Genomic DNA, 18975 nt, shown 5'->3' with positions numbered 1-18975 from the left:
TAGACAAATCAGAGCCGAGTACGAAGTGCACCGAACCTCGAGTGCGGAGGTAAAGTGTGGGGGGCAGGCGAGTAACAGATATAACCTATATTTTGAATGTGCCCTACCCCTCCATACTGAAAATTCTGTCTACTGTTTTCAGCAGATCAATGGGTGTTTTAAAACATCTACTGTTTTCAGTAGATCAACTGTAATGCTAGGCTACTGTAACTGTCTTCTACTGTTTTTAGTAGGCTACTGTTTTCAGCAGCTGAACTGTTCTGCTAATGTTTTCTACTGTTTTTAGTAGCCAAACTGTTTCTACTGTTTTCAGTAGATGAACTGTACTGCTAATATTTTCTACTGTTTTTGGTAGTCCAACTATCTTAAGTACAACCTTAGTGACAATGAAGTTCGACCAGTCACAAATATAGGAGTACGTTGTGAAAGAAGGAGAACACATGCATATGCTGAACATATTTTATTCAGCAGACTACATGGAACAAAGGAAAACATAAATTTCCGCTGCAACGCAGCAATGTATGGTGTCCACACAAAATAAAACATTTTCGTCCATCTACACGTGACATTGAAGTTCGACCACTGTTAGAGGGGATCCTGTTTACCATGGTGTGACGCCGCCCCGTCGGCGAATAACTGTGGCAATGCGTCGGGGCATGCTGCGGACGAGTCGTTCAAGGTGTTCCACATCGATGCGGTGCCATTCCTCCTGCAGGCAGGCGATTAGAGCAGCCATTGTCGTGGGTCCCCTCTGTTGCCACGTCGCTTAAGAACACGCCACACATTCTCAATGGGCGAGAGGTCGGGACTCGGTGGTGGCCATGGCAGAGTTCGCACGTGATGGCGAGTCAACCATTCTCTTGTCAGCCGCGCTGTATGAGGCCTGGCATTGTCGTGTTGAAAGATGAGACGCCGCCTGTGGAACAGGTGCCTTCGCACTGTGGGAAGATGCCGCTCCAGTATGCGTGTATAGGCGTGTGCATTCACAATGCCCTCACGGACGTGTAGTGGGCCAACCCCAGATGCCGTCATGCATCCCCATACCATCACTGACGCAGGTTTCTGTACCCGACGTGCATAACATTTTGCTTCATTCTGTTCCTCCTTCCGACAAATGACTGTTTTCCGTATTTTCCCGTACACAACATTGAAAATGGATTCGTCCGTCCACAAAACCCTGTTCCACTGCCGAAATGTCCATCCCCGGTACATTCGTGCCCACCGTAGTCAATTGCCTTTGTTCAACATGGAAAGGAAGGGTTTACGTTTCGCCTTGTACACTCGGTAACCGCATCGCTGTAGGTAACGGCGAATGGTTCTGGTTGACACTTCAATGTGAAAGCGTTCTTGAGTCCACAGTCGTAATTCGGCCACAGAAACATGATTGTTGGTCTGGATATAGCGCTTAAATATCCGTAGGTCACGCACGCTCAGCAGGCGTTATCGACCGGGGGCCTTACCTGGCTCTGTAGTACTCGTATTTTGGTGGTGTTCGATGATGCAGTGGACGGTTGACTTGGATAAGTTCAGTTGGCGCCCTATTTCCCGTTCACTGAGTCCATCCCGTTGCAACTCCACCACTCTTCTCCTCACGGTGTTGTCAAAACGTTTGCCCCTGGCCATGGTGATGATGCACTGCGGTTCCTCGGTGCACAGCACGCGCTTATATACGGCGGACTCCCTTATCGTGTCCGTGACGTCATGCTTCCGTCGAATGCGCCACTATCTGGAATTTACCGTATGGGTCTGGTGCCTGGTCGAAGTTCAATGTCACGCGTATAGTTCCCCGTTTTCGTTCTTTACGTGACCTTGGGTGCAACATGCTGGGATCACGATTCTTGCCTGCTCACACGCCTCCTCTTACACATATGCGTCACTTCTGCGGGTCACCCATTCCACCGCCTATGCCTCTGTGCATTTAATCACGTATTCCTTTCTGGTCGAACTTCATTGTCACCAAGGTTGTAGTTGAACTGGACTCTTAACGTTTGCAGTAATATAATTGTACTACTAACATACTTTATTGTGTTCAGTATATTGCTGGCTGAAAACAGTACTCTTGTCAGTAATGAAAATTTTCTTATCTATATAACTGAAAATACAATGGAAAAGTCGTATAAACAACTAAAATAAATGTATGGTAAAGCATGTGGAACTTGCTACTTAGGAATGTGTTCACACAACAAAGAAATCAAATAAAGTGAACACGTTTTTAAGTGTGTAGCTGCATTGTGGTTAACTCACTTGTAGAAAATTGAAAAACATACTCTCGTATACATAAGTTGACATTTTGTTATTCCAATATTCACATGAAAACAGAAAAAAAAAATAGTATAAATGAAGACCTGACCCTCAATGCTTGAAAAATCAAAACAAGCAAACACTGTTGACTACGTTGATCAAAAAATGGATGCTTTCTGCAATTGCATCACACAGATAATAACCAGGGAAATTCCATGCTGAAAAAAAAATTAACTGATATGACCATGTATTCAGGCTACTAGCTGCTTTACTTAAGAAAGAATTATAGTAACTTATTCATTAAGATATATCTGACTTCAGTAGTATTCATTAGAAAAACAGTAGAAATTCAGTTCATGTACTGTTTTTTTAATTCACTTCAAAATCACTGAAAATATAGTGTGAAGAATGAATTTGTCTATTCTTGGAGTCAATAAATTATTTTATAATGTATGGTAGCAAGTATTGTGCATTATTATTTACATTCTTATTTCAGTACAGTAGCCTTACTGCACAGCACAGTAGTCCTACTGTTGATCTACAATAGGATTTCAGTACACAGTAGACAGTAGAAGACATTTGAAAACAGTAGAATTTGTCTACTGAAAACAGTAGAAATTTCCAGCAGGGCTTGCAGACCCCACGAGCCGCCACTGCTGTAGAGCTCATAGTTACTGAGAAACAGGAGGCTAAATTTCAAAATTTTGCACGAATCGATCATTGACATTGATTGTAGCCTGCTGTGCTTAACAGAACAAGATATATCTCAGAGTCAAATCTACATGTTCTAAATTTCATAGATATATATATATTCCATTTAAAATGTTGTCACCAAGATTCCTTTGCACTGAGAGTCAGAAAAAAATCTTGTATTGTAAATAATGTTGATTTTTTGTGTTAACATCTGATGTTAGTAAAATTGCGTTAGCACCAGTGTGGTATTCATAAGGGGGATGGGGGAATTCCCCTCAGGATACTTTCATCACCCTCTCTGCTTGATAAACTTTATCCCTGGGGGGGGGGATTATATTTGTGGGGAAACAACAAATTATTGGCAATTTAGTTACTTTCCCACTTTGCCATTCAACTGCAACACTTTTCTATCAGAAAACTGGAAGCTCCATATGGAGAATACAGATGTGGCCTCAAGTGCTGCTCTATTCCTGGAATTGTCAAACAAGTGGTCAGGATCGAAGACCACATCCCCTCTTCCCTTTTCTTTGTCCAAGGAATTTGGCAGGAATATGCCACCTCAACAAATGTGAAAGTTACAAATGAGTTGTCATGTGACTCAAACTTGTCAACACACAACGTTTGTATTTGTACAATTGGAGCAATAGTACACGAAGATAGCCTACATGAAATTTTTGACGGGAGCGTGATAGCCCATTTACGAAGTAATTTTTAAAAAACAGTGTGATTTTTCTTTTAGAACAATTCCTTTGTGAAGCTAGAATGTTAGTGATAAAGTGAGCATTACGAGCTCCAGACTCTGCAATATTGGGAATCTGCCTTCAAAACTAAAGAAATCTGATAAAGCTGATGGCGGTGAAGACTGTGTTGATCAGAAGATCGGTTCTGAAAATTTGCAAGAAGGCAATAGTAATAAAGTGGTGACTTCCTTTTGATTTTTGGTTTCCGAATTCGTGAAAAATTTAACAAATGGAAAATTACACGGCCATAGCTTCATGTATTTAGTGATGAAGTTACACATAAGTGCATAATATTTCAATATCACTAAATTAAAACATATGGGCAAGTTTCGGTTTCAGCATGCGTTGTCCAGTTGGTAGTTTTGTAATTTTGCAGCAAGTTGAACACATTTGTAAAATATCATGACTAAAAATACAGAAGAATCAACATTGATTTCATTCTCTTGTTCAGTTCCGTAACAAAATTGATCATGAAATTACATATACAATGATGAGCGTTGGATATATGGCTGTGGTAATCGCTATTAACTTGTATTCAATAAATCCAGGACTAATTAGGCGTAACTTGGCGAGGGAATTTGCCCGACTAACAAATTTTCAATATTAACAAGCTAATTGAACTTATGTGAAGCTCCTGGAACCTGAGAAGCAAGTTAATGAGTAATTCTCATGATTTCGCAAATGTAGGAGTAATTTAGCAATTTAGGGTGTTATTTCTAAGGGGTAAAATACTTTTTGATTCTGCCCCCCCCATAAAGTTATGCACAAGTTCGATTTAGATCTTCAAAAGTCAGGTCCTAGACTAGATTTCTGGGGGTGGGTCAAAATCTTACTTTAAAAACTGTAGGTCTAGTCCCGATTAGCTATTTCGAACATCAAGTAGACTTAGCTTTTTCTTTCTGTCAAGATAAACAACTAAATCGGCAATTTTTCAGCAATTATTAAAAATATGTTTTGTTCAATGCTTTTTCTAAAGTCGAGTGACATAAAAGGAAGTGAATACATTTACCATTTAAAATTGTCAAGATACCCCCCCCCCTTTGCTGCCCCTCTCCTCTAGCGGCCACAAAGGTATATACACACACATACATGTATATGTATGTTTGTATATATGTGTGTGTGTATATTCCATTATCTCATACTGTCTCTTAGACAGTCAGTAGAATTCCCCCCACTGGAAATTTCTTAAATACCACACTGATTAGCACTAAATGGCACTGCAGTTATCATGCCAATTTTTTTTTTTTAAATTGAAGCTTAAAGTATGTCCTAAAAGGCTATGAAATTAAATTAGTGGCATTTTCACTGCCTTTATTAATAAATCTTCATTAAAACAAATTATATGTACATGCATGTGCGTCATTCCATGCCAAATCATCACTAGAAAATGAACTTTTCAACTCGACCATTTCAGATTTTCAAGAAATTTAGTAGGATGGTAGAAGACATGAAGTAACTTATATATGTAAAATTTTGGTCCTCAGTGATACACGATATTCATATAGCAGGCTTGCCAACATTATAACAAATATAAAATTTATGTGCTTCCAAGGTCAAATAAAACAATTCATAACTTTGCTTCCAATTATCATATAACTTTCATCTTGGGTTTATTTTGAAGCTAAGAGAGGTAAAGAAGTAAGGTTTTGGTCCTACTCAAGAACACCCTGGTTGTGAAGGACCTGGCGAATCACTAAACTGAGAAATTGTGCATATGGCTTAACACTTCACATTCTCTTTGTGACTGGAAGTCAGCTGATTGTGAAAGGAATACTTACTAGGACTTTGCAGTTTCAGGCAAATGTGGATAATGTACTATTTTACCTTTTATATAGGCTTTTTTGTAATTCATGAAATTCATTATTATTCTTGAACTGGTTATGGTAGTCTAGTTCTGCACCATGGCTGTGCATTCTAAAAGAGAATTCATATGAAAATGATAGGCGACACATGTCGCTTGAGGATTTCACCAGTTGAACGCAGACTTGTGTGGCCTGTTATTCTGCTACTGTGTGAAACATTATGGCTGATTGGCTTATTCCCAAGCGGCCTATCACTTCAGTCTGAAATCTCCATAAGGGGTTCGCCATGCTGACTACACATCACCCTGCATCTGGTTGGTTGTTACAGGCTGTTACGCCATGAGATTATTTGGTAGTTGAAATTCCTGAGAAGTCAGGCCAATGTAATGTGATTATTACTAGCATTGCTTACAGTTCTGAGAATGTCACACCATGCCACTGGTACATAATACAGTCCAACATACCTTCACAGAGATTTTATTTTAATTTTATAATTTATTGTATAATATATTCACATGCCATTATATATTGTTGTTTTCACTGTACCATGTTATATATATTTTTAAAATTATTTCAGGTCTCTCTCATAAATATAACGAGCATTGTGGAAAGTGGGTCAATTTATCCTTATGTATCCCACTTGACCATCATAAATGCTTACTACTTGGACACAGGGGATTACTACTGCAAATACAAGAATGCTTCTTTGGATGATACCCGTAATGTTGCAATGATATATGTGTTTGTTAGTGGTAAGTAAACATTTTTTTATAAGATATTTAATTCAATACAATTCATGATAATTCAATTCAATATACATATTTAAGTAGATTAAGTACAGGGTGCCCGGCTTAGACCTTTAACATTACAAAACAGTATAACTTTAGTTACATTCAATTTCAAATGAAACTTATTGTTTGTATGGGACTCGCAACTGTGGCCATTTGCGAGAATCACCAGTACTTTGAGTTGATGTGACGCGCATGTGCGTGTAACGCATAAATTCCAAGATGGCGGATGGAATGGACGGTTCAGCAGAAAGTGTTCTGCGTTCTTTCACTGGTAGAAAACAAATCTGTGAAGCTTGTTCAACGTGCTTTTCAGCGTGAATTCAATCTTCAATGTCACGACAATATTCCTTCCTATGTGAGTATTGCTAAGTGGGATAAATAACTAATAGAAACTGGAAGTGTTGTGTAGGTATGTGGGAAGTTCGTGAAGCGGAAGGTATCGGAGTAAAACATTGAAGTGATTTGCACTGCATTCGCAAGAAGTCCAAGAAAATCAATAAGATGTGCAAGTTTAGAGCTCAACATTCCTTGGTCTACTCTCCATGACGTTGTGCACATATGGTTACGTCTACGGGTGTACAAGATCCAGTTACATCAACAAATTTATCCTGATGATAAACCTAAAAGACAGACGTTTTCGGGCAAAATGTTAACCAAAATTGACAACAACAATGCTTTTCTGATGAAGCTGCATTCCACACATGTGGCAAAGTTAACAAGCATAATTGCCGTATTTGGGGAAGTGACAATCCTCATGAGTTTCGTGAAATTACGAGAGATTCGCCAAAAGTTAATGTGTGGTGTAGGTGAAATAGAAGATAATAGGCCCGTTCTTCTTTGCTGAAGAAACAGTGAGAGGGACGAAATAATTAGACATGCTTCAGCATTACGCTATGCCTCAAATGCCTCCAGAAACCATTTTCCAACAAGACTGAGCCTCTGCACATTTTGCTATCATTGTACGAGAATTTCTCAATGAGCATTTTCCTAGAAGATGGATAGGAAGAGGATCTCAACCACTTCCTTGGCCTCTGCGCTTGCTGGATTTCCCTCCCCCCTCCCCTACACTTTTTCTTTTGGGGGTTTATCAAGGACCAAGTCCACAGTATGCCTGTCAAGAACTTGGAAGATCTGCGTAACAGAATTCGTCAGGCGATTAACAATGTGACCCCTCAAATGCTAGTGAATACCTGGAGAGAATTGGAATATCGGTTTGACATCTGTCGTGCCACAGGGAGGCTCATATCGAGGTTGTGTGAGTTGTGTGAAGTGTTGGTGCTGGGACACAAAATGCATGAGTTTTTCTACCAAAATGTAAAATTGTTTTTATCTGCAAAATTATGCTCTTTTGTAATGTTAAAGGTCTAAGCCGGACACCCTGTACAAAATATGTAAGTTAGTCAATACAGAAGTCCTTAATCTAATGTCAATGTATATCTTATCTGAGCTGAACAGTTGTTATTTATTTTTTCATATTTTACATCACTATTGGAGTGGTTCAATATAAGTAATGGACTAAAACAGGGAAGTGCTCTTTCCCCACTACTTTTCACAATTACAATGGATGCAATTAATGAAGAGATGGGGAAGAAGATAGGAAAGGAAGAGATGAAGGCCCTGTTGTTTGCTGATGACTTAGTAATATGGGGGAACAGGGAAGAAGAAGTACAGAGACAGCTTGATAGTTGGGATGAGGGAATCAGAAGAGCAGGAATGAAATTCAGTGCAGAAAAGAGTAAGGTGCTAATAACAATGAGAAACAGAGCCAGAAATGAACCAAGAATAAAGATGGACACGGAAGAGTTGAGGATAGTAGAGACCTTCAAATATCTAGGAAGCATAATTGAGAGAAGTGGAAAAATAGATTAGGAGGTAAACAGAGGAGGACAAATGGGTGGTGGACTATATCAAAGTGTTCGAAGATTAATATGGAACAGGGATGTACCTATGAAATGTAAGAAGGTAATATACAACACATACTATGTGCCAATAATTATGTATGGAGCAGAGACTTGGACAATGATAGAGAGAGACAAAAGAAAGATGCAGGCAGTGGAGATGAAATTTTTAAGGAGTATATTGGGGAAGACTAGAAGGGATAGAATAAGGAATGAGGAGATCAGACACACAGTGGGTGTGGTGAAGCTTCAGGACAGGATAGATGAGTTGGTTTGGACACATGAATAGGATGGATGCAAAAAGACTGCCAGTAAGAGCTTACCATGCACAAGGAGTGGGAATAAGGCCAAGGGGGAGACCAAGATGTCAGTGTAAAGAGCAGATAGTGGAGAGTGTTAGGAGAAGAGGACAAGATTGGAACACTGTGGAAAGAGAGAAGTGGTGGAAGACCAGGAAAAAATGGAGAGGCTTGACTTCTTTGCAGACTCAGCCAGAGGCAGGAAACGGCGAAGAATGATGATGACATCACTATTCTGCCTCTTTAGGCCAATTGCAACAATAAATTTGATAAAATTGATGAGGGAGCTTACAAAGTTTTTTAATATTAGCAAATGTAGTTTTCATAAAGTTCATGTTCTTAATAATAGTAAGTAATAGGGCTGAGCTGATACCGATGCATCGAAGCTACTTCGTAACGATACTTCATGTATCGGCATCAAAGTATAGGTTGGAATTTATTTACCGATACCAGACATTTTGATCTGTCATGAGCTCCGCAAAAATGCTGGTCGACACTTTTGCAGAGCCTAATTATTCTGGAAATTATGCAAGTTTCTTTTTATTTTGACCAACTATGTGTGGGAAAAAAATAATTTTGTGATAGCATCACATGTACTCTAATAGTCCTCATGTAATTCTTCAATATTTCTAAAGCAAATATATTGGTAACTTGATGCATATAATTAGAGTGGAATACTTGCATACTAATATTCATCAATATTTGACAACCTTTTGTTATTACAATTTTCAGACACCAGTATTGGTATCAGTGGGAGTCAGCGAGAGTATTGGTATATTGGTATCAGTGTGTGTTCAAAGTAGTATTGGCTCAGTTCTAGTGAAAATATTCGCACCTATATGGAATTAATGTTACTTTTCTTTTTTCTTGCAGATTCTATGAATCTACTTGCAATTAACGACTCAGTACTGTTCATCATTGGGAATCAGTACACAGATGTTGATATTCCATGCAAACCAACATCACCAGATGTTAATGTAACTCTGTACAGAGATTCTGAAATCGTTAAGGTAAAAATATTACAAAGTTACATACTATGTTGATATGTTTTACAGGTTGCCATTCTCTAAGGTACACAGGTAATAAGTAGAGGCACATATTTCTGGTAAATAAAAAAGCAAAATTTCGGTACAAAAACGGAGTCAATTTCGGGTTCAAAAGCGGTAAATAAAATAAAATATCGGTGTTATAGCGGTGAAAAAATGGATGAAAAGTGGTATATAAAAAGACATATTGGTTTTAAAATTGTGAAAATAATCCTAAATTTGATTTAAAAACTACACTTATTCCACAGAATTAACATTTCACTTCTAATAGCACATTATCAGAGTATTAAGTTTATTTCTGTGTAAAGGAGTCCCTTTTTGCTTCTCCAATATTAACAGCAGAATTAATCAATTTTCCGGGAATTGCATAACTCTCAGGATAATTCAGACCTCAGAAGGTGTCGCGTCGGTGAATAAACCCTGAATTTCGTGTTTAAGAGTTAATTTCGCTTTTTACAGTTCATTTCGCATTATTTCGTGACAAAATATGGTCACAAAATGCACCTCACACCTTTCAAAAACATGAAAAATTAACACTACAATGTGTTTTTTCAAATTTCGTTTTTTTGTCAAAAACGAAATATGCATGCCCCTAGTAATAAGTTAAAATCCAAAGAATGGTCATTCAACTTGAAATCTGTCACACCTGAAGGACCTTTTAATTTCTTACATACTTTGTCACCACAAGATAATATCACATCTTGTGCTCGAAATATATACATACTGTGGACTCTTTTTAATGTTCAAAAAAACATAAAATGATACATGTTTGAAATATCCAAAATGCGAATTAACAAAAACACCATGTCGTTAAAGATGGTTTCAAGAGGAATAAACTTCTGTTCGAATGACCTAGTACTTCAAATTGAAAAGAGCACACTGTGTGTATATATATAAGCATATTCAGCACATCATACAATAACGGCAAAATGGTAACATTTCACAACTTCCCCTTCACATCTTCAGAGCTACTGTGGTTACGTAAGAAGCAATCAGTAAGCTAAACTACATCATGATGCAGTTTAGCTCACTTATGTTGCTTCTTACAACCCCATTGGGTTGAAGATACAAATGAGAAATTTGTGTTTATTCCTTATAAATAAAATGTATCGAGCATATCAGTAAACATTCATAATGTTGCATGTGCTCATTACATTGTTTTACCTCTGAAAAGTTGGACAACTTCAGTTAATTTCAAACTTTCGGTGCTTAGACTAACTTGAGACTAACTAGGTCCACTGGAAATTAAAACTCAGAGTACCTCATTACTAGGTCACAAGTGCTATAATTTTCAAATAGGCTCAAAGATAGTTGGCTTATGTAGTTATATCCTCACAATTGATACATAAATGAGATGGACAAGCTTAAAAGAAATGAAGTGATCCGTCTGCTCTTTATGGACATGCTATTGTATGGAGGATTTATAAATGTAATTTCATTCACACTTCAATTTTAGATTTAATTTAATTTGCTACAATTTAAGAAATTTATTTGAAAGTGTTCAAAGCTTTAGCAGAATAAAGTAGAGGAGATCGAGAGATGCATGAATATTACTTTGGCAAAAGACTTTTGTTCCACATTGAAGATAATTTTCACTGCAACCTTGGGATGTTCTAAGATATTTACTGATGAATAAATTGTTCTTTAACTTATTAATACTAAATGCCCATTGTGATATAAAAATATTCCTAATTTTTAGTGTTATATACAATTTTACACTAGATTTAAAGACTGTTCTGTAGACCTCCAAGTAAGTTTCAGTTGCACATATACATGATAATCTTTTAAACTGAAGACAATGTGAGAAGTTTCACAATGTAATGCTGATTTCGTTAAGAATATTATGTTAGTAAGGTCTGCTGCACCTTGGGATTTCTTCAGCAACACTGTTCATCTTGTTTCAAAAAAACACACTAATATTCTATAAATATCTATATTTTTAGAAAGCTAAGAAGGGTGAGCTTATAAGTGGTTGTGTTCTTATTCTTCCAGTGTTTCAAAACCATTTATCCTTTTCTTCTTCAGAGTTAGCAGAAATTAAAACATTAAAAGTGCCCTTAAAAGGTTAAAAATAAATAAATAAATACTTGCTGCCAACTGGCTAAGAGTGACTGTGATTGGTTCCAAAACTGAGGGGCAAGAGGGGGTGGGGGCAAGGACTGTTTACTTTTCCTTGTTAGATAAGGGTAGTCACTAATGGCTAGGGTGCGGATCAATATGCACTAAAAAAGTGGAAAGTATGCATGCATCTATGCACTAAAAACAAGTAAAATATGCACTTCAATATGCAAATTATGCACTAAAGGAAAAATATAGGCACACACTGGACAATATTTCAATGCAGCTATCAGGCACGTATCCAGAGGGGGGGCTTAGGGGGCTCGAGCCCCCCCCGAAAGTTTTAGGTTTACACTAGATAAAATGAGGTTTTTTTTATTTCTTGTGGTGTGAAATAAAATAATGTGACAATAATTTAAGGAAAGAAATAATTATCAAGGCAAGACGGAGAATGTTCTGTAACCCTGTTATTGATAATAGCATGTATCCAAGATGGGGCACAGGGGGCTCGACCCTCTCCCCAGGAAATTTTTCACTTTACGTTAGATAAAATTAGGTTTTTGGCTTCTTAAATAATGTGAAAATAATGTAAGGAGAGAGATAATTATCAAGGCAAGACGGAGCATGTTTTATACCCCTGTTATCATTAATAGCACGTATCCAAGGTAGGAATCAGGAGGCTTGAGCCCCCTTCAGGATTTTTTCTGTTTACACTAGATAAAATTAGGATTTTGGCTTCTTGAATAATGTCATGATAATTTGGGAGAAATAATCATCGAGACAAGATGGAGAATGTTCTATAACCCTGTTATTGTTAATAGCACGTATCCAAGGTGGGGTTGATGTGGCTCGAGCCCCCCCAGGATTTTTTTTATTTTACACTAGATAAACTTAGATTTTTGGCTTTTTGAATAATGTGACGATGATTTAAGGAGATAGACAAGTATCGAGGCAAGACGGAGAATGTTCTATAACCCTGTTGTTGGTAATATTGCACGTACACTTTTCTTGCGCTTTCGGTGTTGTCTCAGCGCACTTGAGGACTATGTAGAGACTTGTCAGCATTTGGAAGCTGCACAACAAAGGTAGAGCCACACTTAGGGCGATTCGTTGTAATTTCTAATCTCTGGAAGGCGGGAGAGGGTACGTTCTTGAATGAGAGAAGGAGTCAATTACTGGTGATATTAACGAATTGTTTTATCTGCGTAACGTTCTACAATATAATGAGAATATAAATACGCCGATTCAATTTTTCGATTGATCTGTACAAAGAATCGGTTAATGAGATTTCAGAGGTAAGTGTGACAATTCATACAGTCGATTGGTGATCAGATCAGTCAGCGTCCTCTGGTTGCTTTATAAGATATAGTGATTCGAAAATGAAGGCATTGACGACAGCAGAACTTCCGGGGCCTCAGTGTAGTGCTAGCTCGGTTCGAGGGCTGGAGAGATCAAGGCCTCTCTCTCTTTCTCTCTCTCTCTCTCTCTAAAGTGAATATTTCGTCAGTACCGGATATTAAACGGAAATAAACTGCATAGATCAACTGAAAATCAAAGTTTTGAGTGATGATTTAGTTTTGCCAGAACTAAATTTCGTATATGCAGTCTGAGAATTTCATGATATAAAAAATACTTTTGTTTAAGCCTACTGGGTTCGAGACACATTCAAACACTTAACTACCATAAAGAGACAGCCGAAAATTTTATGAATGTCGAGATGTGAAAGCAAGAAGATGTTGCATATGTAGACATTTTTGGAGGAAATTGCAGGCTCTACCAGGACCCAAATCAGGGCTCTACCAAGTGAGCCACCTAGTCATCCTTGACTTCAACCGATTTTTCGTTAAAATGTCTACATAGTACATGTCCTGTGTATATCAAATCGTAAGGTGTTGCCTGTATAGTGAACAAGCATAGAAAATATAGGAGAGAGAAGAAAACTGAGGAGCATTATCACCGGTTGAGGATATTTTTTTTCTGTGGTCAACAAGAGCTACTACTTCAAGGTGACAATGACAGTGGCCTAATAAGGTAGATTTCACACCATGTCGCCTGAAGATTAGGTTTGTGCGGCCTTTTGTGTCGCTACGGTGTGAAACGTTGCTGTTGATTGGCCCATTCCAATCGACATGTATCGCGTGTCCCTTCGGTCTGAAACCTTCCTAAGTCTTGAAAATCCAAGTCACAAGGGTGGAAAATTAGGGCCTTCTTAAGGTTAGGTGTGAAGGCAGGCAGACGACAGCACCCTAAAGGATCATATCCAAACCTGAAGGAAGAACGCATCTTACTTCAATCTCCAATACGATGATAAAAACTTCTGGTGAGTTGATTTTAAAAAATGTCCGAGATAAAGAGAGGCGTTCCCAAGATTTTCGGGAGGGAGAGGGGGAATACTGGGTCAAATGGGGTTATTACCTCACCAACCCTCCCTTGGGCACGTCACTGGAGATAAATGAGTAAGCATTTGATCATACTGGGAGACGAAACATTAGATGTGTTGGGAACGGAAGGGTTTTCATTATGCATTAATTGTTTCGTGATCCACCTGTATTCGAGAAGACTTCCTTTGTTTCGTGCCGATATATAACAAGACAGCGGAAGCTGTGACAGGCATTTTTGAACACTTGTGAGTGCTAAGGCCTGAATCTGAACAATTTGGTGGGTTTCGGCTTTTATAAGAGTTGAAAAAATGGGAGGACAAGACACGTTAGTGGTGTTCAGGCTCGAATCAGAGAGAAATATTCGAGAGCTGTCTGCGTCCAGTTCGCAACCCACAATTTGAATCTCGCGTTGTCGAGTGGATTGTCCATCCCGTGCATGTGTAACAGCTTCGTAGAAACACTCAAAGATACCATAGATGTTTTTATACCTGATGAGAAGAAATGGACAAACACACATACTGAGATGGATCCGGCACACATTATTAACCTTTAGGTGCCCAAGCATCTCGATCGATATACCCAAAAGTAACCCTCAATTGCCCAAGCGTCTCGATCGAGACGCTGTGTCAAGGTCGTTTTGAGAGTTAGCCCCCTCCCCCCCGCCACATATACGCCGGATTTGCAAAAATTTCATATAGTCTGAATCTCTGGTTCATTCCGCGTACAACGGTATATCACTCATCTCTCTAGGGCAATTAGCTTCCGAACTACACTCATTTAATTGAAACTCTGCATTTTGCTCAAAATCGGCTTGGGCAACCGAGGCTTACTATTGAAAAAGGGCTTGGGCGTCAAAAGGTTAATGCATGGAAACAGAGGAGTCGAGTGGTAAAAAATGTTCCGATTTCACGTTCTGATTAAAATGATAGCCTTACAGTGGCAACGATTTAAGGGATGTTGCTCCCCATTTTTTTATTTTTCTGCTTCAAAATTATGGCCTTTTAATGTTAAGCCTTGGCTACCAAGAGAAAGTAAACTTTCCTTGCAACGCCCTCCGCACCCCCCCCCCCCCCGTTTTGGAACCCAATTGCCACCACTGGTCTTAAACATACAATTGTGAGGTTCTTACTATACCCCTTAAAAAAATGGTGTTGAGCCCCACCCGAAAGGAATTCCTGGATACGTGCCTGGCAGCTATGTCCTCTGGCATGAGATCTTGTATTAGTTCTGTTGATTCACCTTGTAGCACAGCTTTCACTTTGAACAAAAAATTCAAAAATGGGTCCTTGGAAGTCACTTTATTTGCCTTTTCTGCAATAATTTTCCCCACTGATGTTGGAAAGGATACAATTTCTTTCTTGACATTTTCCCAAAGGGTGAGAGCAAAACACAAAGACATTCCTTCTGTCTCCAGTTGTGTCACAATCAAAGGGAGGGATGCAAAGTGTGCATTTACGAAAGCCAATTGGCTTTGCACAGTTTCTTTCTGGCATGCATCCAGCGCTTGTGGGATGCACTTTGCTTCCTCTGGATCGAGTGCGAGCAGTACCTGAAATATAAAATACGTTTGTATTAACACCAACAGTGTTCTACCTTTGTTACAAAAGTATACACAGTTAGCATCGTCCTTAAAAGAAATAATTGGAAGAAATTACTTGCCTGTTGGACGTCCTGGAGATGTCTACTATAATACAGTGCTGCCTGAATCCATGTGCCCCACTTTGTTAATATCGGTTCAGGGTCAGGGGTGTGTCGGGTAACATTTCTTTGAAGATCCTCACTCTAGAAGGTGCTTTCAGAAATACTTTTTTCACAGCAGAAATCACTGTGAAAACAACTTACCTCTGAATACAGTGGACCAATATAATTATTTCGTAGTGTTGACTCGTCTGGAACTTTTTTCTCGGAATACTTTGTGAGGAAGCTACGAAATTCAGGATTGCTCAACTTTCTATCATCACTTTGCACAGGTCATCAGCGAAACCATCTTCACTTGTTTTTTATTTATCAAGTACAGTTTATATTGTTTGCTGTTTGCAGGTCTTGCTAGAATTTCTTAGGTGGATGGCAGTCTTCATGTGCTGAACTACTTGATATTTTTTGTCACATGGTATCTGAAACAATACAAAATATTTTAATAACTTCTGGATTCACACTGTTGTGGTTCATTACAAAGAGACCAAGTTGAGTATAAAAAAGAAAAAAAATATTATACTTATTTCCTTACAGCATACTCTGCAGAAAATCGCTCTCCCGTCCATTTGTAAAGTAGGCTCTCCTATAATCCACTGTTTCAGTAAAACAATCTTCGATGATTTTTCCTTCGACATCTTCACACAATGCAAACTACACTAATTCAACAGAGTACAGACTGTTTACGAGCAAAAATCTCTGTTGCCTTATATAGGCCAAGGAAGAAGGCCAGGGGAGGGGATGCACATGTTTCTATGCCATTGCCAGGTATGCACGAGGGAGGGGGGACCATCTGCCCTGCAGCGCATAAACAGAGGTTTTTGAACACCTGTGGTTGAAAATTTTACTCTCAGAAACACTCCACAGACGAAACATTAACCAAGTAAACAAATATATTTAAAAAAACTATCAATTTAATGATTTTTTCATGTAATATGCATTTATATGTGTTTACGCAGTAAATATGCATTTATATGTACTTTAAAACCCCCCTACTTCGGTTCGGAATGCTCTGAAACAACTTTAGAACCCGGTTGCATATTAATTAGAGGACCAGAATAAAATATGCAAATATGCAAAATCCACTCTCTACTGCTGGCTAATGCTGTTGTTTTATAATGATATAATGAAGGGAGTACATTGCACAATGGTTTGGATTCCAATCCTAATTAGCCTATCCAGGCCCATAGCTAGAATTGATCTCCAGGGGGAGCTCACGGATTATCAGGGGGGTGGTTGTAGTCCAAGTCAATTTTCGTAAGTTTAACAGTATTAAATGAAGCAAATTACGTGTGTGTGTGTGTGTGGTTGGAGGGGGGGAGGGGTCATCAAGTTAATGTAAAACAAAATGTAGAAATATCATGCAAATACTACAGTTTTTTCTATATCTTCTAAAACATCTCTTGAAGTGTTAATTGACTTCTACTGACATCATCCCTTACTACACACCCCATACTACTTTTGATGATACAGATATTTATATCATACAAGAAAAAATACACAATATTCAGTCATAGCGCCTACAGTACATTCCACCCCTGCCCAAAGCAATGAAACTTCCCTTTGGTTCCAAAAATTGGGAGCTGTTGACCTTTGATGCAGATGTGGAAGGGGCAGCGAAGATACAGATAAAGAAGTTCCATTAAAAAAATAACTTTCTAAAGTCTAGAGTGAATCTTCTACCTAGACTTCGGCTCATAAACAAGATGAGTGAATGTACTAACTGCTGTCTGCATTTTCACTTTTCACTGCAAACAAATTATATAAAAAATAGTTTTGACTAATGACCTAATGTCAAGGGTTCTGAAGGCAGTGCCAGGGGAGGGGGGAGGGGGTTAGCCCTTCTGGCTATGGGCCTGAACCTATCTGAGCACAATTTAATCTCTTAATAATAATCTTTAATGTTTAACTACACCGAAGGAAGAAACCAGACATCAATTACATATTCATAAAATTTGACCTGGTTTGCTGCAACAATTTTTATTTATTGTATATAGTATTTATTATATATCAATTAGATATAATAGAAATGAAACACCAATACTTAAAATTATCAGTTCACTCTGTACAGAAAATTATATAAATTAATAACTGACGGAAAGCAGCATCCAATTTTACCCAGAAATGAACTTCTGAATAAGAAAAATATGTAAGAAATTATCGAAGGGTCATAATTAGACATTTGATGACTGATGTCATGTCAGTATGTAATTTCGAACCAATATTGGTCATGTGCAACATTTGATGAATTTTTGACTGGCGATTTTATGGGTTGAGTGAAAAGTGCCATTTTTTGGATATACCTCTGTATATGGCAACACTAGCAGGTCGAAATATTGCCAACAGTCGCATGCAGCATGTGTCTATACATTTACGTGAAAAATCGTAAATCAAGATTTTGTGCGGATATTGGACTCTTGAGAGAATCCAGGCTGCTCCTGGTTACATTGAATTCTCTTCACTCAGTTTCGCCGCTACTGTGCCTGTGTTATTAATTGATTCAGCATGGCATATTCGTTGGAGCAGTGCGTGTGCGTTGCTGAATATTATTTTACTACTCATTCTTACACTCATGTGCAAGAGGTTTTCCAATAAAAATGCCCTGCTTCTGCTGTAGGCTACCTCACAAAGCAACTGTTTTACAACCAGTCAAACACCAACAAATGATCCCCTCAAATTTTTCAAGTTGGTATTTATTGTTGAAAATCAGTTCTCAGATGTTTTCAGCAAATTAACAATGTTTTTTTTAAAATAATGTAATTGCTTTTATGTAGATAAATGCTAGCATAAATTTATGAACCCAGAGATAGCCTACAGGATTAGTTTAGTGCAGAAAACCTCGTGAAAATATCTCTTAACGATTTCTGATATAGATTTTCAAAGTTTGGATTGCACGACTTTTGAAAGATACTGTAGTATGCACAATTGCTAGTAGGTCGTTTCCTGGCACCTGATTTTCAGAACTGGCGCCTAGCTTTGAGGTAAATTTTTCGAGCACTGTATATATATATATACACACACACACAAACATACACAAGGTGTCATAAGTAATAGTGCAAACTGACCAAAGTGAAAGTACATGATAATAGAAGCAAGAAAGTCTCAGTAAACATGGGTCTGCAAATGAGCCATTTTCGAGATAATCGCAAATGTGTGATTACAAGCTGCCACTGACTTCATTGTTTGTAAACGTCGCCCTAGTTGGTAAAATGCTAATAATGTGTGCAAATGTGTGGTTACAAGCCATTATTGATTGCATTTTGTAAACACAGAGTGCTTTACTCCTTGTGTGGTCCAAGGATTGCTCTTTGTTTACAAAACAGAACATTTCCGA

The 18975-nt window shown here is 38.2% G+C and overlaps 1 protein-coding gene across 3 annotated transcripts in view; it reads left to right on the top strand.

Annotated features, from left to right (window-relative positions):
- Positions 1-18975, top strand: part of LOC146004761 (vascular endothelial growth factor receptor 1-like) — a 161976-nt gene that overhangs the window by 81408 nt on the left and 61593 nt on the right. For all 3 annotated transcript variants that reach the window (XM_083143760.1, XM_083143742.1, XM_083143751.1), the window contains exons 3-4: positions 6054-6228; positions 9338-9474. In XM_083143760.1, coding sequence (XP_082999886.1) covers positions 6054-6228; positions 9338-9474 — 312 coding nt within the window. The remainder of the gene's footprint in view (positions 1-6053; positions 6229-9337; positions 9475-18975) is intronic.

This window comes from Lepisma saccharinum, chromosome 1, assembly GCF_977018435.1.
Source record: "Lepisma saccharinum chromosome 1, izLepSacc3.1, whole genome shotgun sequence".
In the NCBI taxonomy this organism is placed as follows: Eukaryota; Metazoa; Arthropoda; class Insecta; order Zygentoma; family Lepismatidae; genus Lepisma; species Lepisma saccharinum.
This window is presented reverse-complemented; position numbering and strand designations above follow the sequence as displayed.